The sequence below is a fragment of the Chrysemys picta genome, chromosome 7, assembly GCF_011386835.1.
Source record: "Chrysemys picta bellii isolate R12L10 chromosome 7, ASM1138683v2, whole genome shotgun sequence".
Lineage (NCBI taxonomy): Eukaryota > Metazoa > Chordata > Testudines > Emydidae > Chrysemys > Chrysemys picta.
This window is the reverse complement of record NC_088797.1, coordinates 124,128,018-124,154,961: the sequence shown is the minus strand read 5'-3', so window position 1 is coordinate 124,154,961 and position 26,944 is coordinate 124,128,018. Positions and strand designations below refer to the sequence as shown.

The window sequence follows — 26,944 nt, the reverse complement described above, 5'->3', positions numbered from 1 at the left end:
GGAGAGGGAGCAGCTGATCCGCGGGGCTGCCAGTGGGTGCTGAGCACCCACTATTTTTTCGCTGGGTGCTCCCCTCCAGCCCCGGAGCACCCATGGAGTCGGCGCCTATGAACAGTATAGTGTCTTCATGCAGAGATTTTAAAGCACTTGCTAAACATTTAATTAAATAACCCTCACCACAAGCTCACCCAAGAAGTGGGTATTATTATCCAGATGAGGAAAGTGAGACACGCAGAAATTGAGTTGATCTCCTCAAGCAATCCGTTCCAGATTCAGGAATAGGTCCCAAGTCATTTGACCTCCACCTCTGAATATTAGGCACCAGGCCATATTCCCTCTGATCTCTGAGCATTTAGAAAGAGTCAAATGGGCTACTAATGGCCACAGTTCAGAAAAGCAGTTAAGAACATGCTAACGTTTATCCTTGTTCAGAACAGTAGCTAAGCATACGCTTAACTTTAAGCACATGTTTGAGTCCCGTTGACTTCAGTGGGACTGAAGTTGATGCTTAAGTACCATTTTTAAATGGGGATGCCTTCCTGCCTGGGGGCCAACGTGTGTTTGTGCTACTGAGAAAGCATGAAAACTCACAAGTTGCTCTGACCATTGGCTTTGGTTGCAAAATAAACAAATTCCAAACTAGAAAATTAGCATGGAAGCTTTGAGTGTCTTGTTCAAAACTTACTGGCATGCTCCCCTAAAATATTCCTGTTTACTAAGGGAAACAGTGACTGCTTTTTGTGCCATTTTGTACTTGCAGATCAATTTGAAATGCTTACAGATGACGTACAGAATGCTTTTTCATAGAATCATAGAAGATTAGGGTTGGAAGAGACCTCAGGAGGTATCTAGTCCAACTCCCTGCTCAAAGCAGGACCAACACCAACTAAATCATCCCAGCCAGGGCTTTGTCAAGCCGGGCCTTAAAAGCCTCTAAGGAAGGAGATTCCACCACCTCCCTAGGTAACCCATTCCAGTGCTTCACCACCCTCCTAGTGAAATAGTGTTTCCTAATATCCAACCTAAACCTCCCCCACTGCAACTTGAGACCATTACTCTTTGTTCTGTCATCTGGTACCACTGAGAACAGTCTAGATCCATCCTCTTTGGAACCCCCTTTCAGGGAGTTGAAAGCTGCTATCAAATGCCCCCTCATTCTTCTCTTCTGCAGACTAAATAATCCCAGTTCCCTCAGCCTCTCCTCATAAATCATGTGCTCCAGCCCCCTAATCATTTTTGTTGCCCTCTGCTGGACTCTTTCCAATTTTTCCTCTGTGTGTGTGTGTGATGAACAAGATGGTTCAGGGCACTTCATTACACAATATTTGTCCCAGAAACTACTATTAATCAGTGGACACTCACCCTCTGTACTTTGGATTCCTTTCTTATTTTAGCATGAATGTATTTCCTTTCACTATTTAGACTCTTGAAAAAAATATGCAGTTGATCAATCCAATTACCAAGCTAGATAGGAATTTCTAATTGTGCTGGGTCTGACTAACAAGGTCTGTAATTCTATTATCTTCAGCGTTCTGCATTTCTTCTTTCTGTATGTTTCATCTTAGATTCTGGCAGTAGATGAGTCTGGTTTCTGTCCCCTCTTTTAGGGTCTGGTTCCTGTTTTCTGATTTTTCTGCTTTGCTGTAGCATTTTTATCTGTAGTATTGATAGAGCATTCACAACCTCCTGATGGGAAATCTGCATTCTGCATAGCATTCTCATTAAGCAAAGGAAGTGAAACATATTAATATGCATAGAAGTGTGTGTGTGTGTGTTCTGAATAAAACCCACAGGAGTGCCTATTCACACTCACCTGGCAGGAAAACAAACACTTTGTGTCTAAGCAAAATTGTGTGCGGGTAAGTCCGCAGCTCCTGTGGAAGAAGGCAAAATTTGGTGCTAGAGTGGCAGAAAAATCCACCACAGTTGAACGATAAATGAAACGCAATGCTTTCTGAACAGCTACCCGCTGAGAATAGCTAATAGCGCTCTCCCCCTTCTTTCCCTTTGCCACCATCTGTTCAAACTGGAACATGCCAGCCCAATAATTTTTGAGTTTGAGTCTAACTTTCAATTCCGTGATGTGTTGGATGGGTTTGAAATTAGGCCAAAGAAATTAATTTTATCCAAACCAATTTACACTTAAACCAGTTTAAATCTAAAACAGAAAGACCCCAATCCCTCACAGTGCTGAGCACTGTTCACTCTGCCTCAGGACTGGGGGAAGCTCCCTAAAAGTGTGTGTGAGGGGGGCACCGGTGCCCCAACTGTGGCCCTGCCCCTCGCACTGCCCCTTCTCCCTCAGGCTCCACCCTCGCGTCGCCCCTTTCCCCAAAACCCCACCCCTGTGCCACCCATTCCCCCCAAGGCCCCGCTCCTGCGCTGCCTCTTCCCTCCAAGACCCTGCCCCCCGCTTGCTTCTCTCCTGCCTCTCCCCCCATCGCTCACCCGTAGCCCTCCCACTTTTAAAAGTGATGGGGCCGGGGCCCCCTGGTCTCCCCCTGTTCCGGCACCCTTGCTCTGACTGACTTCAGAGGGAGCTGAGGACGCTCAACCCCTCACAGAATTGGGCCCCAGAATACTTTGGCATTGGTTCTTTTGCAGCCTAGTTTTAATCTTGTGTAGATTTGTCACAATCTAAATGATTCTGTCTGACAATCCAGCCACATCGCCTGCAGTGAAACTGCTTCTCCTCTCCCTTTGTGCTCTTTCTCCAACCCTTGGCTTGAACTTTGACTTCTGACTGCTCGATTACAGTAGAAGTTCTCTTTGATACTTGAGAGAGTATTGGAGAGACATAGTGAGTCTCTCTAAAATGCTAATTTGGTCCTTGTTGGTCCGAAGGGGAACTGATTCAGTCATTTGACTCACACATCTGTCGTTCGCTTGACGAATACGACTATCTGTCATGAAATATGTGTAATTGGCGACAGAGCAGACATCTGCCTGGGACGCTACTTACAGAACTCACAGCCTTCTTTGAAATACTGTAGAACCTCAGAGTTACGAATACCAGAGTTACAAACTGACCGGTCAACCACAGACAGAGGTGAAAGCGGGTCGGTACGGCATACCAGTAAGAAGTGGCCAACAGTACCGGCCTGTACGCAGCCGACGTTAAAGCGCTGCTGTTGCAGCCCCTTTTACCTCCCCACCCCCAGGGCTGCTGATGGGGGCAGCTGCCCTGGGGCCTGGTGATTTAAAAGGGCCTGGGGCTTCCAGCCACTGTCACAGCTACTGCGGCAGCAGTTGGAGCCCCGGGCCCTTTAAGTCGCCACCGGAGCTCCAGGCAGCACGGGCCAGGCAATGGGGAAGGGCTGGCTGAGGGAGGCTGACCCAAAGAACCGCCCCTTCTGGGGGCCCCCGTACCAGTAAGTAATTTATCTTACTTTCACCCCTGACCACAAACCTCATTTGGAACCAGAAGTACGCAATCAGACAGCAGCAGAGACACAGGGGAAAAAAAGCAAATACAGCACAGTTAAACGTAAACTACTAAAGAAATAAAGGGAAAGTTTTTTAAAAAATGTGATATGGCAAGGAAACTGTTTCTGTGCTTGTTTCATTTAAATGAAGGTGGTTAAAAACAGCATTTTTCTTCTGCACAGTAAAGTTTCAAAGCTGTATGAAGTCAATGTTCAGTTGTAAACTTTGGAAAAAACCACCGTAATGTTTTGTTCAGAGTTACGAACATTTCAGAGGTGTTTGTAACTCTGAGGTTCTACTGTATGTCTGAAACTTCCAGATCCTATGTCCTATCTGCTAATTCAGGGCCAGCCAATGGTGTGTCTGTAACAGTTCCTCATAGCATGAAATAGCCTCCCGTGAGTTACTTTGGCTTCCAGATTGAAATGAATAGGATATAAAATCCAAATGTAACTAGTAACTTGTGCATGACCCCCATAAAAGCACTTTGCAAATGTGTTTACCCTCCACTAAGTACACAATGATGTCAACTTGGTATCACCACGATTTACGAGTACGAAGTGCATGAATGAATAATTGCTCCGGCTTTTGGCCTTTGGAGCCCCCTAAAGGGCAGAACATGACGCACTGCAAGGTGACAATGGGCGCCCAGAAACCACATCACTCCAAAGATCAAATGCAAATCAGAACCCACAGAATAGTCTGTTTGGTGACAGTCTTAACCTGCTGTGTGACTCATCGGGCTGATGTCATCGTTAATTATCCCTACTATTCATTTATATATTGCCACAAGTATGCGAGCTGGCGTGCAGACTAAAATGAGAAAGGGCTCCCACCTTGAAAAGCTTGCGTTCTAAAGAGGCAACACATAGATGGGGGTAGGCGAGCAGCAGAAGCAGGGTGCTGAGTGGTGAAGTGAGGCATGTGTTGTGTTTGTGATGTTAGTTTGCAGTTTTTTATTCTAAGCACCCATGGAAAAAAATGAATGGATGCTTAGCACCCCCCTACAGCCTTCAGCCTCACCTCTTCTCTTTAGGGGTCTTCATCCTTCCCAGGCCTGGGAGGGGCTGCAGTGGGGTCCTCTCTCCCACTTCCCAGGCTGACAGTGAGAGCCCGGCCGGTGCCTGGTGCTGACTGCGGTAGTCCAGCCACCCCAGGGCGGCCAGCGGGAGCCTGGCCCAGCCGCCCCAGGGTTGCTGACAGCAGGAGCCCCTGCTGCGCCCAGGTTGGCTGACACGATTTCTGAGTGAGGCTTAGAAATCGTGACTCTTGCGATCAGTTCATGAGAGTTGGCACGTCTGAGTCTGTAATGGTCACGCAGGTCTCTCACCTCGATTAATCCTTGCTATTTAGGGGGTAGGCTCTTTGGGGCAGGGATTGTATCTTATGATGTGAGTGTATAGTCCCTACCAATGAGCCCCCGAGCTCTGATACTATTGGGGCAGGAGCTAAATTGTACCTGCTCTTGAAGACAAGGAAAATGATCTTACATTTAAAGCTGAAGGAGCTACATCAAGAAGGAATTTGTCCATTGACTGTAATCTGTTGTGTATTCCCGTAGGGAAGATAGAAAGGGCATGCTTTATTTAAAATGGCATATTAAGACTTTTAAAATAAAGTCATAAACAATATGACTCTAACTAGATCTTTATTTAACTAAAGACTTTGGGTTTTGTGTCTCTTTTGTCTGGTGCAGTAGGAAGGGATGGTGGGTCAGAAATTAGTCAGGTAGTTTGACTTTTCAGCCTGTTCTTAGGGGGAAATGTATTGAGATGAGTTGAGTTTCTCTGTATATAGCAGAGAAAGTTTTAAGTATGAGTCATTCCTGTGTGGGATTTTATCCAATTGCCTCCCACATCTACAATAAGGCTCCCAAAGTGGCTTCTTTGTATGAATTGAGAAGATGCATTCCGGCGCCTGAATGTTTATGAGAAGTAAACAGAGTGGAGTGCCCCCAGGACTTATAACTTCAAGATTTAAAGGTATCAGAAAAAATAAAACAAAACTAGGCAAAGCATCACAGACTGATCCTGTGCATTTTGTGACTCTAGGTTTCCACAGGGTCACGATGATAGCGCAGAAAGGCAGTTGTCTGCTCCTCAGACCTCACATGAAGAATACAAGTTTTCTGACAGCAAATAAGTTAATTTTTTTAGAAAATGTGTCTATTTTGGTACATTGCCAAAAAGTAAAGCACTCCTACCATTCTTTGTGAGCTTGGCTTTGTCTCTTAACTACTACAAGCAATGTCTCCATCTCCCCTTCCTTTCATTTCTCTTTTGTTTGCATCTTGAATTTTCCACTTGGATTTATTTTCAATGGGGGTGAGTTTGTTTTTCCATTTTCTTGGTTTCCCAAGTAGAATAAAAAGGAGGGAGGGATAGCTCAGTGGTTTGAGCATTGGCCTGCTAAACCCAGGGTTGTGAGTTCAATCCTTAAGGGGGCCACTTAGGCATCTGGGGCAAAATCAGTACTTGGTCCTGCTAGGGAAGGCAGCAGGCTAGACTCAATGACCTTTCAGGGTCCCTTCCAGTTCTAGGAGATGGGGATATCTCCATTAATTATTTTTATTATTCTAAGAAACATATCACAAAACTAGAGATGGGCCTGAACCAAACATCCTGTAACTCTGGGAAAAACTGAACCTAGATCCTGACTTTGGGCAAATGAAAAAGCTGACAAAATTGTTTGTTTCGGGTAAAACAAAAACATTTCTTTTTCAACGGTATTTACCTTTTAACAAAAAAAAGTAAAATTCAAAACAAAAATAATTTAAAATAAAATCAAAACAATTCATTTAGAAAACATTAAAATGAAAATTTTTGACTTTTTCAATTTTTTTTTTTTTGGCCTGAAACAATTTGGCAAATTGAACACGAATCTGCAAAATGTTTCGGTCAACCCAACTATGCATCTTTTGGCAAAACAAAAGTTTCATCTGAAAAATTTTGCCCAGCTCTAGATATAATGAATTTGCATATATACAGCATCTTCCATCCTCGGTCCCCTCAAAGTACTTTACAAATTGAGTTATATACTATGCACAGCAATCATTCCACCTACCACTGAAATGCAGCCACTGCTGGGCTGAAAAGGGGCAACTGTATAATACTGTGCACTACACAACTACACTGCACTACACAACTAATTTAGGATGGGAAGCAAAGAATATCACTGAACAACTGCAAGGAGAGTTTAGCAAAGGCACAGGTCTGAGTTGGGACTTTTAGTGAGAAAGCTGGGCTTACCCTCCTACTCTTATGAGGGATGTTGGATCTTGATTGACTGCAAAGTGGCCTGTTACACAGTTTTACTTCTCATCCAAAAGATGGGTTGCTTTTTGCCAAACCACTTAGGCCCATCTCTAACGGCCATGTTGTTTTACAGCCTGGCACATCTGCTTTATATTTCAGACACTTCCCCCTAAATTTTCAATGCGGTGCCAAACGGCCTCTTAGCCGCACAACTCCTGTTAAAGACCTTGGAGGAGGGAGTGTCCCATTGTAAGTGTTGGAATCATGCCCTTCTTCCCCGAGGGCTCCTCCCTGAGCGTTTGAGAAGGAGCTCTGGTCCGTTTTCTTGCTTATGAGTGGAGTCCCACATAATGGCACAAGTAGAATTGTAAAACCCCTTTTGCGGAGGCTGATTTTGAAAAGGTATATGACATTTCAGCCAATAGATGTCAGACTCAGGACTTGCAATTCCCGTTGACGTCAGTGAGCATTTTGGGGGTTCTGCAGTTCTCAGGGTTTTAGTTGCAAAAACTTCACAAGGAGATATAATGTTGAGTGAAAATATTAGTAAGACAAAATTACCAAATGAATGCAAAGGGGTGTTAGCCAAATGGGCTCGTTTCCCCCTGGAGCTGCCCAATTACCCCAAGGAGGCACGGGAGTCTAGAAGACGGCTTCAAGTTCTTTATTGATCAGTCAGCTGAGCGGGTGTCCCCCTCGACTCATGCCAGAGGGAGGAACACACCTTACAAGCACAACTGGGCTTCTTTTATACAGAGAGACAAACAACTTAGCGTGTCTAAATTCTGCTAACCTATGCATTGTTTAAATTCAGTTCTAGTAGTAATCAGGATACATCTGTTTAGCTTCCCATCCTTCACATTCCTTTCCCAGGGTCCGTCCAACCCCCTCCCCTTTTCCATATATCTTCTATACATCCTGTATACGTGCAGCTTCATGCATGGGAAACGACAGTGAGAACTGAGATAAGCATGTTTTTCGGTTTTTGGGCCTAACAAGATTCCCCCCTAAAAAGCATTTTGAGAGCCTTATGGCCCCCAATCCTCAGCCTTCACCGGCTGGTATAGGGCCATCATTTGTTGGTGTATAATTTGATTAGCCATTCGTCGGACTAATGCAACTACACAGGGAGCAAAGCAAGCTAGGGTTAATAGGGTTGTAATAAAAAGTACAAAGAGAAGAAGGCCTTCTCGGAGCCATCCCAGTTGCGGTAACCAGGACGTGAACCAATCCATATTCCACCCACCCCATGTTTGGACCGGGACATGGGCTAACTTCCTCATTTCTTTTGTTAGCTGTTTTACCACCTTTCCATTATCATCTATTTGTAAACAGCAATTAGATTAGTTTAATTTTGCACAGATTCCCCCTTCTTCTGCCAGCAAATAATCAAGAACTAGATGGTGCTGGTAGAGCACATTCCTCATCTGAGTGGACTGATCAGCCAAAAGATCAAGAGCTGCAGCCGTCTGATTAGTTATTATTTCTAAAATGGCTTGCAGCCTAATTATCCGATTCAAGTTGTAAATGGGCTCCCTTGCCCCTGAGATCCACTCATTAGGATTCCATGTAGCTGGACCATAATGTTTTATAATTTTCTCAGGGGGCCACTCCTGAGCCCCCCATGTTTGGGAGCTTCCGGCGGTCAGGGTGGAATCCATGAACCGCCTTTTTTTAATTAAATCATCATACACCTTAATTCCCAATTTATTTCCCTGCATCTGGGGCAATAAAAAGAACAAGGGTCTTATATATCCAACATAACATATCCCAGACCAATTTGGAGGCAATCTTCAGTAGGCATAGGACCCGCAGATCCAATAATGGCCCTTTAGAGCCCAGGTTCCATTAGCAAAGGGGCCATTCCAGGTTTTCTCATTCTCATCGTCCCTTAGATGGTCAAAATATAAAGGATTACCTGGCCCTAAAGGTCCCCCTACCATTCCATTAGCTGAACTGCAATAATCACATCTCCACGCCCCAGCTCCTGCTTTCCAGACTCAATCGCAGCCCCATTTTGGCTGATTGGTGCTAGACCAGAATTGTTTAAAACCCCATACTCGAGTTCCATTCTTATTCTGCCATGCCCATTTGAAACCACCGTACCACGTGGTTCTTGCTAGTGGTATTGTCTAGCTGGCAACTCGGGAATAGGGCGTCAAAGAACCCATCCTGTCCTACCGCCCTGCAACCTTCGGCCGTAGGGTAGTATTGTTTGGAGCATTTCACCCAACTATTATTGGTGAGCCTCACATGGGTCTGGTTCCATTGCCCCTGATATTTAGAGCAGTCATACAGATGACAATAAGGGTCCCAGCAATCAAACCCTGGGGATAGAGTCCAATCACACTTGCTTTCTCCCAAGTACACTCCCTCCCGCCTTGTCCGATTAAGGCAGAGAATACCCATTCCAGAAGAATACAGTCGCCAGGGGCTACTATCCTCAGTCCAAACCCCCGTTCCATCGTGGACTATACTCAAATTGCTGAGCCACCATTTGGGCTGTACCGGCTGGGCTACCCAAGGCCATTCATTTAATTCCTCTGGGCCTCCGCATACTCAACAGTTACTGAGGTTAATGGATTTTGCTATTGTCTCCCCCCAGCTGTAAAAACCTATTTTCCCAACCATAATAGTGGTGGAAGCACATAAACAAAAATATTAACAATAATTTCATTATCTTTTTCTAAACAGTCCCTTTAGTCCGTCCAAGTACTGATACTCCCAGGTGGAGTCTTCACCTGTGCCACCCTGGGCGTCCGGAGCCGGGGCGGGCAGAGGGCTGGTGTCCTCTTCTGCTAGTTCAGTCTCCGGGTTAGGGTTCAGAAACTGCCTTACCCGCGTATAGTGTGTCCATTTGTCACTCCCAAGAACTTTGACTGCAGCTTGGCTGATGAGCGAGACAGTGTGCGGGCCGTCCCACCGTGGTGTAAGGGGGTCACGCTTCCACTTCTTGACGAGGACCTGATCACCGATCTGGAATGGGTACACGGGCTAGTCCAAGGAAAGGGCCTGAAAAGGCACCGCGTCGATGCAGCTGTAACAAAACAGATTGCAACCCAGAGACCTGTTTCCATAAGGAGTCCTTCCCCATTTCCCAGTTTACATCCTCCCGGAACCCCGGGATAATGGTGAAAGCTTAAGACCCTTACGTGGGGCCCTTCGAATGCGGGTAAGGGCGAGTGGTAACGCATCAAGCCACTTTAAACTAGACTCTGTGCATAATTTAGTAAGGGTATCCTTGAGAGTTCTATTCATTCTTTCCACCTGTCCCGTGCTTTGCGGCCTCCAGGGTGTATGCAGCTTCCATTGTATACCGAGTGCCTGGGACACCTGTTGCAAGACTTCAATACAGTCATGAGTGGGGCTGGTCTCATAGGAAACCCAAGGGTCAGGCAATAGGGTAGCTAGGTTGAGGGAACTAACTGTCTCCAGGTTAAGTTAGGGGCTAGCAAGGGCCCTACCTCATATCTGGTATGTCGACTGGGATTTAGATGCTTTTCCCCAGCGCCTGTCCCCAGTATTTGAGGTATCCCGTGGGGAACCACAACCTCAGTGTCCCCCCCCAGGGTAAACTTTTCAGCCTCCTGTACAAGGAGAGCGGTTGCTGCAACGGCCCATAAGCAGGCAGGCCACCCCTTGGCGACAGGGTACAAGACCTTCGAATAGTATCCAATGGGTCGCCAGGTTGGCCCTGACCTTTGGCACAGGACTCCAGCTGCCACCCCTCCTCTTTCACGAACGTATAGGGTGAATGGCTTCCGGGAATCTGTGAGGGCTAGAGCGGGAGGCTGAACCTTCTTTAAGCTCTCGAAATGCTTTTTCCATTTCCCTGGTCCATTTCTAGTGGAGTAGACCTTCTTCAGTCAAAGACTCATATAGTGGTCTGGCTTTTCCCCCATAGTCAGGGATCCAGAGTCGACAGAAGCCAGTCAGTCCCAGAAAAGCCCTTAATTCTCAGAGGTTCCGGGGTTGAGGGCTGTTAAGTATAACCTGGATTCTTTCTTTACCCAAACTGCGACTCCCTTGGCAAAAGTGGTATCCAAGGAAGGTGACCTGCTGCTTAACCAACTGAGCTTTTTCCTTTGATACTTTATATCCCTATACCCCAAGGTGATTGAGGAGCTCTACAGTTTGCTTCTTGCAGACTGTCTCTGTTTCAGTACTCAAGAGCAGATCATCGCAGCACTGAACTATGTTACATGAAGGGTGTTTAGCCAGGAATGGGGTGAGGTCCCTTTTTAACTGGCTGCCAAAAATCTCGGGTGCACAGGTAAGTCCTTGTGGGACAACGGTCCAAAGTTATTGAGCTTTGTAGTGGGTATCTGGGTCCTCCCACTCAAAGGCAAACAGTCTCTGCTATTAACTTGTTAATTTGTCTTAGGTCCTGGACCAACCGATACTGCCCATTAGGCTTAGGCACCCCCATTATTAGAGTATTGTATGGGGACGTGTCTTCCTTTAACCACCCGTACTGCAAAAACTTTTGAATCAGGGGTTTTAACCCGATCCGAGTGGTTAGCTTAAGGGGGTATTGTCGAATTCGGACTGGGCTGCTTCCCTCCTTAAGGGAAATATGCACTGGTGTAGCATTCCTGGCTCGGGCCACGCCTCCTTCCTCTGCCCAGACCTTGGGATTTACACACACACACACACACCCCCCAGCCAGCTGGGGCTGGCTTCCATCACTTCCCTTACATTCCAGGGAGTGATCTCTAGCATTTATGAGAGCCATCTGGTAATTAGAGGCTTGTTGCTTAGGGATTCTGACTTCCATCGTCCCGTTATCGAATGAGATCTCCGCCTGTAATTTAGTGAGGATATCTCGTCTGAGCAGCGCTATGGGGCAGGAGGGACTGCAAACAAACTGATGGGAAATTTGACAGTCCCCTATTTTTACTAGGAGAGGCAAAGTTTTTTCCAAAGCTGTAGTTTGTCCCTCTATCCCCTGGACTATGGCACGTCCCCGAGCTCTATCTCGGGGAGCCTTATTAAGGGGGAGCAAACTAAGAGTGGCCCCAGTATCAATAAGGGCTTCAATTGGGCGGCCCTCCACTTTAATTTTTACTGTGGGATCCAGGCTGGCAGCTTGTGCTGTCAGGAGGGGCCGCTGGGTTCCCCGACCCCCCTATGGGGAAGACTCCTCCCCTGAACGTCCTGTACTGTTGTAGAGGATAGGAAGGGACGGGGTTTTATCTTTACGTTCCTTTCCCATGGCCTGTCACCGGGGGCATTCATTCTTCCAGTGCCCCTCTTTCCTACAGATAGCGCACTGATTTCGACCCAGGCAGGGGCCCCGCCCCTTCCCCGGTGGCCCTGGCCGTCCCTTAACTTTGTCCCCCCTTTCTTCATATCCTTTCCTTTGGGCCATGGCTAAAACGTGGGCCCCTTTCTTCCGAGAACGGGGGATTCTGTTGCTTCCAATTATATAGATCACTAGTGGTAAAGGGAACATATACCATAGTGAGATTACCCTCAGGGGCAGAGGGAATCACAGCCCACAGACAAAATTTCTTAACAGGGAAACAGGGTTTCCTAACAGGGGCATGGGCCATTAAGGTTTTAATAGTTTGTGATCTACATTTTTGCAACCATGGGGGATGATTGGCCACAAGGTCCTGCCAAATATCTATATAGGGATATTGGTCCCAATGCCCATCCCAGGTCACAATGCTATGTACTGCTTGTACAACCCCTGGTTTGAGCGTCCCTCCCTCGGGCCATTCCACCCCGAATGTCATCCATTCAAGAGTACAGAATTTTACAAGCTTGTCTTTACATAATACAATTTCATAATTAGCCTGGCGTCTAAACGCCTTCCAGTTATCCAGCATACATCCCAGGGGTGTCCAGGAGAAGGTGCTTTGTCCGGACCCCATTATGCTTTACCCAGAGTTTTCCGAGACAGAGATATCAAGAGGGAGGAGAGGTATAGATCTAGTTCTAACTCAGATATCCGCTGGGTCACGAGGTTCGGCTGACCCCCCTTGCAATCAAGATATCCTGGTCATCGGGTTTCCCCTTGCAGGAGTCTTGGGGCGGCTGAAGTCAGCTTAAGCCTCAGACCTGTCAGCAGCACTCATTCATCTTTCACACAGATCCTTTAATCAGTTACAATCTCGGTTTCCAACACACCATTAAGAGGAGAAACAAGATTACCCCTCCCAGAAACAAGAGTAATCCCTGAGGTTGCTCCAAGTCCCAATAATTGTTAAAAACGGCCCATGGACTTGTGGAGTTAGTTACGTTACTCATTGGCCGTTATTTGCTTACCCTTTAACCAGAAACACAACAACAAGACATTTACAAAGCTACAATAATGTTAACATACCTTCCCGTATACAGGCTGCCTAGGGGATTTCCACTGTCCAACCCACACCTCGGGGGCGTTATTCCTCAAACCCAGGAGGTAAACGCACTTACCGCCCGAAGTGGCCGCGTCCGGCAGTCAGACTTCCCCTCCTTCTGAAGCCGTCTTGCTTCCATGTCCTTCAGAGTTCTCTTCAGAGAGGACGCAGCCGCCCCGGCCGATTGTGACGATCCGAGGCCCGAGCAAAGCAACAGCTCGAGGTGGCCACTCCTCGGAATCGCCCTCGGCCGTCGGTCAGTGCCCTCTACAGGGAGAGAAGTCCCGGCGGAGTCGCCATTTGTTAGCCAAATGGGCTCGTTTCCCCCTGGAGCTGCCCAATTACCCCAAGGAGGCACGGGAGTCTAGAAGACGGCTTCAAGTTCTTTATTGATCAGTCAGCTGAGCGGGTGTCCCCCTCGACTCATGCCAGAGGGAGGAACACACCTTACAAGCACAACTGGGCTTCTTTTATACAGAGAGACAAACAACTTAGCGTGTCTAAATTCTGCTAACCTATGCATTGTTTAAATTCAGTTCTAGTAGTAATCAGGATACATCTGTTTAGCTTCCCATCCTTCACATTCCTTTCCCAGGGTCCGTCCAACCCCCTCCCCTTTTCCATATATCTTCTATACATCCTGTATACGTGCAGCTTCATGCATGGGAAACGACAGTGAGAACTGAGATAAGCATGTTTTTCGGTTTTTGGGCCTAACAGGGGGAGGGGAGGAGAAGAAATGAAGTTGGTGGGAGGAGGGAGAGCAAGAAGAACAGAAAGAATGAAGAGACGTGCAAGAAGGAATTTTTGACACCCCCCCCCTTTTTTTTTTTACTTCTGTTTCCTTCAGTGGATCACACTGATTCAAGTAAGTTCAGAGTTGATCCCTTGTACTTCATCAACAGAAAACCATGAGTGGTGTACAGATACAATGAATTTTCTCCTTGTTACCTTGCAATCTCTACACTCCTGTTTCCTATTAAGCAGTTTCATTTTATGATGCAATGTATTCTTTTACCAAAGGGCATGAGTCTGATTCCCAATGTCTTAGAGACCATTTTGTTCCAGTCCTAATACTTGAATTTCCTTTGTTCACATTAGACCCTCTTTAGATCATTACACATCATTAATACACATTGGCAGGTCATGTACTGGGATCATGTATTATTTCTAGCACCATACGTGCGCACAGTGCTTTGCAGACAAGTCAAAAGAAGAAGGTCCCTGTGCCCAAAAGCTTGCAGATGAAGCACTTGATGCTGTGAGTTGTGGGTTGGTTCCTGGTTGCTGCAGGAAGTCAGTGGGAGCTGCAGGTGCCCCTCACCTTGGAGGATCAAGCTCTTTGGTTGACAATAGACAACGTATCAACAATGGAGAGTAGGGTTACCATATTTTGTGCCTCCAAATGGAGGACACTCCACGGCCCACGGCCCCGCCCCCAGCACCGCCCACACCCCCGCCCAACCCCTCCCCCTCCCCAAAGTCTCCGCCCCCTCCCCTGCTTCCCGCGAATATTTGATTCGCGGGAAGCCTGAAGCAGGTAAGGGGTGTGTGGGGGGAGGAGGCGCGGCCCAGGCTGGCCCCCCGGCGTTTCCAACCTGGGTCAGCTCGGGCCCTGGGGTGCCGGCCCCGGCCGACCACCCCCGGCCCGCCCAGCACTGCCGGCCCCCGGCAGCCCGGCGCATCCCCCGGCTCCTGGCCCCGCGGGCCCGGCTCCCCGCCGGCCCGGCCGACCCGGCTCCCCGCGGGCCCGGCTCCCCGCCGGCCCGGCTCCCCGCGGGCCCGGCCGACCCGGCTCCCCGCCGGCCCGGCTCCCCGCGGGCCCGGCCGACCCGGCTCCCCGCCGGCCCGGCTCCCCGCCGGCCCAGCTGACCGGCTCCCCGCGGGCCCGGCTCCCCGCGGGCCCGGCTCCCCGCCGGCCCGGCTGACCAGCTCCCCGCGGGCCCGGCTCCCCGCCGGCCCGGCTGACCGGCTGACCGGCTCCCCGCGGGCCCGGCTGACCTCCCGATTTTCCCGGACATGCCCGGCTTTTGGGGATTTCCCCCCGGACGGGGATTTGAGCCCCCAAAAGCCGGACATGTCCGGGAAAATCCGGACGTATGGTAACCCTAATGGAGAGGGTGAATGGATATAACAAAGTCTCTATGTTATAAATGCTGACAATAATATGTGCTTTTTGGGTCTTGTAGCTGTAGGGTGGTTAGTTAGTGCTGTAGATTATAATTCTCTCCATGGTTGTATGTGCATGCATCTGTATATGCATATGCAGGAGGTGTCTTTAAGAAGTCAACATTTGCCGGCAGTCAGCATGCAGAGTAGCTGAGCTACCACGTTCCCCCTATCGCTTTGAAGAGGGATGTTTGGTGGTAGATGAAGGGATGAGTAGTGGTGGAAAGCTGGCACAAAGAAGAGCTTTCTTAGGGGGGACTTGACGGAGGGGTGTCATGGTTGACCAGGGAGCCTCTTTCAAGCCACAGCAGACAGCATGAAAAATCAGGAGCTGGCAGAGTGAGGAAGAGGAGGAGATGCAGACGGAAACCAAGGCAGAGATGTAGGCGGTGCAGAGCCTGGAACGAGGATTCTGATAACCCCTCCACTTCAAGCCAACTCCTTGGTTTGAAGCTTTATTAAATTAAGCTAGGGACTACCCAGAACCCTGAGGATTTTTCTTCCAAACCATCTGCATTGGAAGCTGGAATCCTTTGAAGCCCCTTGCCTAGGGAGGGTATCACATGCTAAACAGTTGGCGTTTTATGTGAGGCTGTAGTCTCTGAAACCCCGAAAGGGGAAAAACTTGCAGCAGAGAAGTGAAAGCACTCTAAAAACTTTTTCTCGCCCATATCCCCTGCCCCTTTATCAGTCAGATAATTTACCCTTATCCTCTAGGAAAGAGAAAAAGGGATTTGTATGGCCCACAAATTTTGAAAAAAAACCACACCTAGAGTGCCCCAGATTCTCTCCCAGGAAAAAAAGAGCACATAGTGGAAAATCCTTTCCATGTAGAACACTGCAGTCACTTCCTACTATACAACAACAGTGATATCTGTTAGAGACGTCACTGAGAAATCCATCATCATAATTCAGTGTAGGGGTCAAACCCTGAATTCCTTGCTCATTTTGTCACCTCAGTCCTTGCTCAGGCAAAACTTACACTGACATCAATAGCATAGTAAAACCCAAGGATTCTTAAATAATGTTGCACAGTTGGCCAAACTCTTTGGGGTCCTTTGGGGATCTGAAGAAGTGGGTTTTTTACCCATGAAAGCTTATGCCCAAATAAATCTGTTAGTCTTTAAGGTGCCACTGGACTCCTCGTTGTTGTTGTGGATACAGACTAACGCGGCTACCACTCTGATATGTGGGGTGAGAGTAAGACATTGTCAGAAATGAGAAATTTCATACTGATCGAGGCAATATACTGAGGTGAAAACTAGCAGTGTCTCTACCTCACATTCCAGAATTTCACCATGTGGACTATTGTGCAATTTTATTCTCACACTCACACTACACACACACAGACACATACATTTGAAACTAATAAACGGTCTGTCTTAAATGTTCTTAACATTCATGTCTCTTAACTACTACACAACTGGAGATTGGCTGTAGCAGAGAAACAAGGCTGGATCATGGACCAGTGTCTTATTAGCAGCTTGTTCTATACTACCAAAGTGAGAAATGGAGCTGCACTAAAGCAAGAAAACAATGCCTGTGTGGGATTCTGCTGACAACCGACCACTCAATGTCCTCTTTTTTATTTGAGATTTCACCATAATGATCAGATGGAATTATTCGTTCATAACTCCACAGTTCATGAATCATTCTGCATCAGTGGTGTTCCATGCTTCATGTCAACACACGATTTACGTTCATGCAGGATGAATCTTAATATTTTAATTTCCTCGTGATGGGATTTTACAATTCTGCTGCATCATTTTCGATTGATGAAAAATCAGATCAGTAGGATCAGGCTGGCAACCCTAAAAGATCCACCCTTCTAGATGTTCACAAATTCCTTCTATGCATTAATAATACTCTGTTCTCCTATAAACCTTTCGTCCAACAATCTTTACAATTGATCCTCACAAGCCACCCTGTGGGGTTGAGAAATGTGATTGCCATTATATGGATGGGCCACATTATAGGGGGAAAACCAGCCACTGCGAGGTTGAATTGCTTGCCGAAAAACAAGTTAGTACCAGTTCAGAATAGAATGTAGCTCTGTCCAGTGTCTCAGCCACAAGACAGTCTTTCTCCCTAAACCTCCATTCAATTTTTTTGTCCAGCAGCTGAAGGGAAATGTGAAGCATCCTTGTGGAAAATCAGCTTTTTGAAACCTTGACTGCAAGCTACCCACACATCAGGAGGCTGCACATATGTGGTTAAGGGGAATGAAATTTAAAGGACCTTCTGTTTCTATGCACAAAGGTCTCTACCAGTTCACCTACACAGAAGAATCTGCGTCAGCTGCCAGTATTCATTTTTTCTCCTTTGTGGGTTTCCAGCCTGGAAGAGGGACAGAAGTCTGATTCTATCCAGCAGGGGCAGTGATGACATAAACACTAACCAATATAATAGAAAGCATTAGTGCAATTGTGATCTAAATTATCCAGGGTAACACCAGTTCCTGTTCTGCTTCTTTTCCTGCATTAACTGTTGGGGCTCGGAGTTGTTCCTAGGATGAGGAGGATCAATTACGTGATACAAACAGACAGTCTGTTTTTAATTTTGAATATTCCAACATTCTCTGGAAATTGCAGATTATTAAAGAGGAGACTGGAGCAATTCAGCTTAAGCAAACCAAAGAGGTTACACTGCACCCCAGCAACCTCTGGGGGTGATCTTGTTAGATCTCCCAAAATAAGCGGGGTTGAAATGGTATAAGAGATCATTGGTGAGAGCCGCTATGTTGCAAGATGTGCTCTCAGTGATTCAATAGAGATGGTGTTTCTCCTTGGTGAGTCAGTACGGAACCAGTATTCTGGAGAGGTGCTAGGGGGTGCCATCCTAACAGGGGTGCCATCTTCCAGAGGACTCGAGACCCTGGCCATGTGCTGTCGTAAAATAAATAATCTGAGGGAGAAATTTAGCAAGCACAGTCAATCTGTGGAACTCTTTGCCAGAGGATGTTGTGAAGGCCAAGACTATAACAGGGTTCAAAAAAGAACTAGATAAATTCATGGAGGATAGGTCCATCAATGGCTGTTAGCCAGGATGGGCAGGGATGGTGTCCCTAGCCTCTGTTTGCCAGTAGCTGAGAATGGGTGACAGGATGGATCATTTGACGATTACCTGTTCTGTTCATTCCCTCTGGGGCACCCGGCACTGGTCACTGTCGGAAGACAGGATACTGGGCTAGATGGACCTTTGGTCTGACCCAGTATGGCCATTCTTATGTTCTTAAGAGAGTGTTAACTCTGAGGTGCTGACTGATCAAATGTTCATTGCTGTCTCCTCACCTACGTTCTTTCTCTGACTTCACCTAGTACCAGGTTTGCTTCCTGTCCTAAATTAGAGTCTGGGGTTGTTGCATTTTGCTTTGCAGTTGCTCTGTTTCACCCTTGCATGTCAGTGCTGGGCTATTTTGGGGCTAAATCTTGAGGCCCTTGCTTGGGGCCAGAAGCCATGTGTGAGTGTGCAGCATTGGAGGATGGGTACATCCTTTGCCTCCCACCTGCTCCCCCGCACAGTGAGTTGTCCCTGTTGGACCGAGGAGTGCAGGCGCTATTCCAAGCTAATGCTGCTGGTGATGATCGCCTTCTCGAAGGGGTTGTGATGAGAGGGCCATGGCTATGCATGGGGAATAGAGGGGTTCATGCTGCACCCTTTCAGATGGTGATGGAGCTGCTCCCTGTGTGTGCTCCTGCAGAGCCCAAGGAGGAATTCTAGCTGAGTCAACAAAAAATCCTTCAGCGGCTTTTCTCTCAGAGTGGAGCATCCTGAGCCCACATAATTTGGACCTTGGCTTATAGCCGCAATCTGCTCTTTAATCCCTACTCAGGCAAAGCTCCAATTGAAGTGGAGAAAGGTTCCCAGGTCTGGCCCACAACTGGTATAATAAGGCCTCTGTCCTGCACAGATTTAGACACCTGCTTAACTTTACCCACACGGAATAGTTCCTGAAAGAGTTACTCATAGTTCATAAAGTTAAGCCTGGGTGGCAGGATCAGGGCTTAGGTTTGTAAACGATGTTGATTCAACATTTTTCCTCCATGTATTGCTCTTTACCATTGACAGGTAGCAACATGGTTCAGATTGTGCCAAACAGAAGTAATTTAGGTATTAAAACCAACTGGCTACATTGTTTAGCAGAGGAATTAAATTGATGATCAGCTTTTGAAGCATCAAGTGAGACGTAATAGAAAGGATAATGTGTAATGATTTGTTCTCTGTTGCATTTGAATGGCATATGCGTCTTTGTTGTTTATCTGCTGGTTTGATTTTTAATTATTTGTTCTGGAGATAATGAGCGACTGTGCTGTATTTATAGAAAATTCCTAAGCTGTGATATTATCCGCTTCTGTGCTGTCTTTCTGCAAACACGGGTAGGCTGGCGATTAATTATCGCTAGAAATATGAATTAAATTTCAAGTGGTAGCAAATAACAAATAGGACTGAAATTTACAAGACTAGCATTTTGTTTTAAAAGCCAAATATCTACTTAGTTACTCGTTTCATGGCCCTTGTGAGATGTGATTATAGACATGGACAAGGCGTTACAGCTCAGCCTTTATAGCTATTTGATCAATACATTCATGATGTATCTCTGCTTCCCCTCCCCAAGAAGTTCCTCTCTGTCAGTTTTTTCTATTGATTTGAGTCTACCTGCATTGAGTTATATAGTGATTATGGTGGCTGGTGCTATGGGGAAAGCACAGGACTAGCACACAACTGCAAAAATATTTTATTTTATGCTCTTTTTTTTTTTTAAAGGAAAATGTATTCGAGGCAGAAGCTCTCTGCTTTTCCCTTCAACTTATCAATCAAACCAACAGTGAGTCCTAAAATCCTGGATATTTTGATTATTTCTTGAGTGATCCTTCTCTCTCTCGTTTGGTTTCACAGACAGTGAAATTATTCCTCCCGACTGCCTGCGTCCGAGATCTTTCACTGCAATTCGCCGGCCCTCGCTGCGCAGGGAGACAGAGGACACCCGGCTCTCCGTGAGCCTCTGCGACCTCAACCTCCAGGAAGAGAACTTCCATGTGCTGGCCACCATGTGTCCCATCCCTCAGAACTCCCTCAATTCTCAGCATTCCCATCTCTTCCCATCCCAGCTCGAAAGTGACCTCCGCTTCCACCAGCTCAGGGGAGCCCATGTCAAAATCCTGGACGACCAAACTGTGGCCCGGCTGGAACATGCCCGGGAAGAGAGGACTTTGGTTTTCACCAGCAGACCCCTTAGAATCAATGAAACCATTTTTGTCAAAATTAACAAATCAAATGCCTCCCGCTCCGGCACACTGTCATACGGAGTGACCTCTTGTGACCCTAGTACTCTGAGGCCCAGTGACCTTCCTTATAACCCAGAGTCGTTGGTTGACAGGAAGGAATTCTGGGCAGTGTGTAGAGTCTTGGTGCCCCTCCAGAGTGGAGACATCTTGGGGTTTATGGTGAATTCAGAAGGCGAACTGCATTTGAGTCATAATGGTGCCAGCGCCGGCATGCAGGTCTGCGTGGACTGTTCCCAGCCCCTCTGGATGTTCTTTGGTTTACATGGAGCAGTTATGCAAATTCGAGTATTGGGTAGGTTTGTCTATTTTAAAATTTCACGTGAAAAATATTGAGGAGGTCCGATTTGTGGGGGAGGGGAATTGAATTAAAAGATTAGAAGGCGATCAGCTTACTTTAGGCCACATACACAAAAAGTTTTATATCTACCTCCCTTCCACCCTCAAACCCCCCCCCCAAAGGGCTTTGTAGTTTTGTGAACCTACACCCAAGAATACTGAGTTAGAATACTGTACTTTGCATTTATATAGCACCTTTCACATAAAGATCTCCAAGCTCTTTGCAAATACAAACAAATGAATCCTCATAATCTCCTGGTGAAATAAGGAAGTGTGAGCCTTTTGCATATGGAGGAAAGGAGGTGTCATGACTTGCCCGAGGTCACATAGAAAATCTGTGGCAGAGTCTGTTCCTATGCATTAACCACAAGACCAAACAGTCACCAGAGAAAGTCCTCCTGAATCCCTCATGTTAGATTATGCAAAGAAGTCACAGTGACATGAACTACTGTTTCACCTTCACATCCCAGTGCAAAGCAGAAATCCAACAAACAATGAGATGTTTACGACCCATTCTGTTTTAATTAGGCAAGCGTAAGTGATGCAGGTAAGTAAATCTTTTAAAATAGATGATCTTTATCTCAACAGTGTCCCTTTAACTGGAATGTTTCTAGGTGGAAAGTGTAGAACAAACACTGAAGGAAATATTTTGAAAGCGTGGAAGTCTGCAGGCAAACAATGCTTGTGCACGCACCTTTGCTTGTACACTCTTAGATTTGTGTGTGCGGGTATCTGCTGTGTGCCAACACACGCATTTTTGCCGGTGCAAGCTGTCTTCTTTAGCTTAGCCTTGAACGTGGACCAAGTCCCGGTCGTGCTAATGTCAGTGTCAAAACTTGCAGTGAAGTCTGTGGGAGCAAGATTTGGCCCTCAGAGAGCAGTTCCTTTATAGTTTATATCCAGTATGTAAATAACAAGGGGTTCATTTGCTAACAGTACATTCAAGATATTTAGTTAGGGGCTAGTCTACAATGAAAACATACATCGGCATAGCCACATCTCTCAGAGGTGTGAAAAATCCACACCCCCAAGAGGTAGAGCTATGCTAACCTAACCCACTGTGTAGACAGTGCTACATCGACAGAACAATTCTACTGCCTGTCAGGGAGGTGGATTAACCCCTCCCATCACTGTCGGGATTGTCTACGCTGAAGTGCGACAGTGTCACAGCTGCAGCATTTAAAGTGTAGACACAACCTAGGAAAGCACTCATGTCTCAACCTTAGCTAAAGGGAGGCTATCTTGTAGTGCTGGACTCAGACGTTAGACGTTGCACCACATCAGACAAAAACAATGGCAATACGCTGAATATTTCAATACTCCGTAAAGGATTTACAAATAGGTGTTAATTAAAATCCTCTAATTAGTGTCACTTTTGCTGTGGAGGGAGAAGCAGCAGTCTAAGGCTGTGCAGGCATTTGGCTTTGAAAAGTCATTTGGCTGAATTTCTTCCAAACTTCTGGTATATGATGTCAACCAAAGAATGTTTCAAATCCCCATTTGAAACTGAATGGTTGAAAGATGCTGCTCCCGCAGTGCGCTACTTGCAGCCTAGGTAGCCTGGCTACTGGTTCACTACCCTGACTAGTTCGTGACACTCCCGGCTCCAGCACGGAGCTGTGAAATTGACAAGAAATCCAACAGTCGATGTAAGTACCTGCAGAGTCTACACAGACACTGTCTCGCCCAAACTACACCGACATAAGTTCTACATCTCTCGTGGAGGCGGAATTGATATGTCAGTGTAGTGGGGCACTTACATTGGTGGGAGCAAGGCGGCAGTGTGTATACTGATGTAATTAGGTTGATGTAAGCTGCTTTATGTCAACCTAACTCTGTAGTGTAGACCAAGCCTCAGAGACAGACAGTCCAACCGTCTCCTACTTCCTTTTACTGTCCATTCTCTTCCACTCCAATCTCCTGTCAGCCCTCCTGCTCAGGTATGAATTTAGGAACCCTGGCAGACTGCAGACCTGCACTCTGCCTATAAGTCCCTATGGGAAGTTGCGTCTCTCTTCACTCTTTCAAGGTGCATTTTAAGGGAAAATATGATTATCATAATCTATGATGGGTTGGCTAGATACCGGTGATCTTGCAAGCTCATATCTACATCTCAAGTGAATCTTGCATTTAGAATGTGCTCCTCGCTGGGGTATCTGAGTCCCTGTATAAGCATGACAGTTTTCAGAGTAAGAAATCTAATCTTTCTGCAGTGCATTACTTCACTTTTAGGAACAAATATTTGTTAAAAAGTTAGGCTTGCAATTAGATGCCTACTTTGGGCACACAATGACCGGACTGCACATGCATATAGCTAATGAATGGGATTCGTCGGTGTAATTTAGATGATTTAATTGGTGTTGGTCCTGCTTGGAGCAGGGGGTTGGAATAGATGGCATCCTGAGGTCTCTTCCAACCCTAATATTCTATGATTCTATGATAATTACTAAATTTGAAAATAGGACCCTTTGCTTTTTTAAAGGCCCACTACAAAAATAATCCCTCCATCAAACAGAAAAAACAAATTATTTTTGGAAAAGCTAGTGGCTAAACTCTCCTCCTAGGAAATGGGCATAACCCCCTTTAACGATGATTTGGGGTGAACCTGCCGACCTGTCTGCAAGGCTTTCTTTCATGGTATAGTTTGATTATAGTGACTTAGGCTGGGTCTACACTACCCGCCTGAATCGGCGGGTAGAAATCGACCTCTCGGGGATCGATTTATCGCGGCCCGTCGGGACGCGACAATCGATCCCCGAATCGACGCTCTTACTCCACCAGCGGAGGTGGGAGTAAGCGCCGTCGACGGGAAGCCGCAGAGGTCGATTTTGCCACCGTCCTCACAGCGGGGTAAGTCGGCTGCGATACGTCGAATTCAGCTACGCTATTCACGTAGCTGAATTTGCGTATCTTAAATCAACCCCCCCCCCCCCCGTAGTGTAGATGTAGTCTTATTAGCAATAGGAGAAGAAATACCTTAAGTGATCTATTTAAGACTTATGAACCCTAGGCATAAGTTTTTATTACTAACATCCTGTTGTAATTAAAATGCTCAAGCATAACAAATGTGACACTACCATTTATTGCTTTAACCACTATTCATCTTCTAATAGCCACTGGGATCCAATTTGATTACAGTTCCTTTGTGTGCTGTACAGAGAGCCTGGCTAGCTTTTTTTCCCAGCTAGCACATCATTCTGATAATGGTAGATCAAGCCAAAGAGACCTGCGTGGGGAATAAAGAGGATTAAATGATACTAGAGCAGGGAGGTCCCATCTGGCCTGGTAGGCACAGGAAAGAACAGACCCATCCTGCTTCCACCATGCCACAGTTTACTTTGATACCAGATCACCCGTTCTGCCAGCTGTATCATGAGCTCACACGGTAACTGTCTCCTGAACGCGGTTGTAAGAGGACAAGCTAGAATTTTTTAAAACTGGAGTGTAAGTGAGGGGAGTTGTTGGCATTAATCTGATGTCCCCAAAGGAAGGATAAGGATCCCTCTGCTGGTACATCTATTGTAATGCTGGCTAACAGTACCTAGCATCATTCAGTACAATGTTATGACATGTACATTGCCTACATTATAAGACATGCCTAAACCATAAATGTAACTTTGCAACCTTAGGTTGGATTGTTATAAAATGTCAGTGTTTTTAACACAGTTGGGCTGTTTATACAGAGCAGTTATCAAACTCTTACCAATACTAGCCACTTCATGATGCTCTAGTTACAGGATCAGTCATACGGATGGATCATTTCCAGGCCGGAGGATGAACTAGATGACCTAATAGAGTATTCCTATCTCTAGCTTCTATGATGCCATAGTGAATCGGAAGCGTAAGAAATGTCATTTATAGCCGTCTTCTCTGGCAGTCAATGGGAAACATGCAAAAACTCTATTACGACAACAAGAAATGAAGACACAAATAGTGCCAAAAGCACCATTCTGGTTGCTTATTCTAGTGCAGTAAATATTATAAAGCAGATGTAAATCTCTTCCTAGGGGTATCCCTCAAGCCCTTCTTAAAATAAGTAAAGCACCACCACACTGAATTAAAGGAACAAAGAGCTGTGACATGAACCCCAAAAGCCGGGAATTTAAAGTCAAGGTGTTTCATTCTCCTCTCCAGCCTTTCTGCTTTTTCTGCAATACAGATAAAATTATTCCTGGCCACTGGCAACGCCATTGCACAATTAGAAGAATTAAGAAGGGTGAATTAGAGGACTGGATGGCTTAGGAGACTGATTATTGGAGACTGACTTTTCCACCTCTAGATCAGCCATTTGGCTGTGACCCAGGATGATGACAAATGAAAGTCATTGCCATCTGATGACTGTAATTGCCATTACGAAGTCAACATTTACCAACAGCAGCTGTCCCACCAGTATCAGACATACCAGAGTTATTTCCTGGGCTAAGGATCGAGAAGTACTGTAGTATCATAGAAACAATTCCACATGAGGAAACCACTGCACCTGCACAGAGCTCATTATAAGATCAAGGCCTGAGATAGGCCATTGCAGGGACTGGTGCAATAAACAGGGGTGTTGTCTTCAGTCTTTATCAACCCAGTACAATTCACTAGAACTAAATTCATCCGAGGGGAAGTAATAAAACAGAAAATTAAGATTAATTAATCTTTCAAGCAAGGAGAAAATAAATAAAACTCCAAGCACCATCACAGTTGGGCGAGAGGCTACAGGGACGTACAATGAAAGATGTAAGGAGCTCAGAGTTCAAAGCAAAGGTGTAGAAGGCAACTGGATCACAATGTATAAGTACCTACATGGGGAAGTGATATCTGACAGTACAGACTCTCTAAAGTTGTAGACAAAGTCATAAGACAACCCAGTGGCTGGAAGCTGAAGCTAGACAAATTCAGACTGGAAATAAGGGTAATTAATTAGCCATTGGAGCAGATTATCAGAGGAGGTGGTAGATTCTTCCTCAAAGATTTGCTCTAGTTCAACCACAAATTACTGGTCTTGGCGCATGAATTTCTGGATGAAAATCTCTGGATTATGTTGTGCAGGCGGCTAAGCTAGCCTATCACAATAGTCCTGGGTGACCTTAAATTCTGTGACTCTTCTCGGGTATAAGGGAGGCGATCGCAAAACAGAGGACTCGAATGTTACTGATCTCTAGGAGACTGAGTAACCAATGAAATGGTTGAAACACAGGCTTTGCATACCATATATGGAACCTAATGTTGTATGTTCCCCTTTCTACCCTCACCCCAACCCAGGAAAGATTCATAACCGAGAAAGGACACTGTGCTTCAGTTATGAGAGAACGTTAAAAGAGGAAGAAGCAGCCCATGGTGCAACCAAAACAACCTGGAACTGAAAGCTTTCACTTAGCAACTTCATTGTTTCAGGTTTAATGTTCTTGTAAAGTGGACACGACCAGCGTATTACAACAGTGATTTACTGTTCCCAGATTTTGCTTGTAAGTGTCTTGGATCAGGCAAAGGTTTATCGAGAGCCCTGAAAGACTGAAGTGAGCCGGCCTGAATATACTGGGCTGCCTTTTACATTGTAATTAATTTTAGAAAGTAAAATTGATTGACCTCAGAAGGTTTTGGAAGTTATGACTCATGTCTGGAGGAGCATAAGCTGCAGTGAGTCTCTATAGAAACTCATTGGGAAGCCAAGTGGTGGTACATCATTGTTTTTAACTTTGCTGTATCTCAGAATGAATTGCTTCCATGCAACGAATTGTTTTTGAGCTTCCCTGGGGATGTGAACTTTGCATAGAGATCAAAGTTTCCTTGTAGGTAATTAAAAAACAAACAAGCAGGTGCTTCATTAATATATGGGTAAAAGAGGCAGTGAATGACAGTGATAATGGCATACAGAGTCTATAGGTCATTCATTTAAATCTGGTGTAGACCATTAGTGGTTAAGGATTGTTACCCTCTGATGGATGCTCAGTGTGAAGGGAGAGTTGGGATTCAGGCCAGTTATTAGTTGGCTGGTTGTATTCCATCACACAAACGTAATCATGACTGGCACTAACTGGGACCCTTATCGGCAGTGTCAGAAGAGAAGCCAGAGACTGAATAAGTTATGGCATGGGGTCCCAAAGCTTTTCTGCCTGAGGTCCACAGCTTAATAGAGAAC

At 46.1% G+C, this 26,944-nt stretch overlaps 1 protein-coding gene and 1 long non-coding RNA gene across 4 annotated transcripts in view; one reads left to right on the top strand and one right to left on the bottom strand.

Moving 5' to 3' along the window:
* The window catches only part of NEURL1 (neuralized E3 ubiquitin protein ligase 1), a 267,419-nt gene that overhangs the window by 220,179 nt on the left and 20,296 nt on the right, over positions 1-26,944 (top strand). For both annotated transcript variants that reach the window (XM_005303496.5, XM_005303497.5), the window contains exon 4: positions 20,093-20,773. In XM_005303496.5, coding sequence (XP_005303553.2) covers positions 20,093-20,773 — 681 coding nt within the window. The remainder of the gene's footprint in view (positions 1-20,092; positions 20,774-26,944) is intronic.
* LOC135972810 (uncharacterized) lies at positions 7,329-13,749 on the bottom strand. 2 transcript variants are annotated; one of them, XR_010589339.1, is made up of 2 exons: positions 13,012-13,749; positions 7,329-9,717 (listed from the first exon to the last, which is right to left on the bottom strand). It is a non-coding gene; the product is annotated as an uncharacterized LOC135972810 (long non-coding RNA). The 2 variants fall into 2 exon arrangements; XR_010589340.1 differs by having other exon boundaries at positions 7,329-9,692.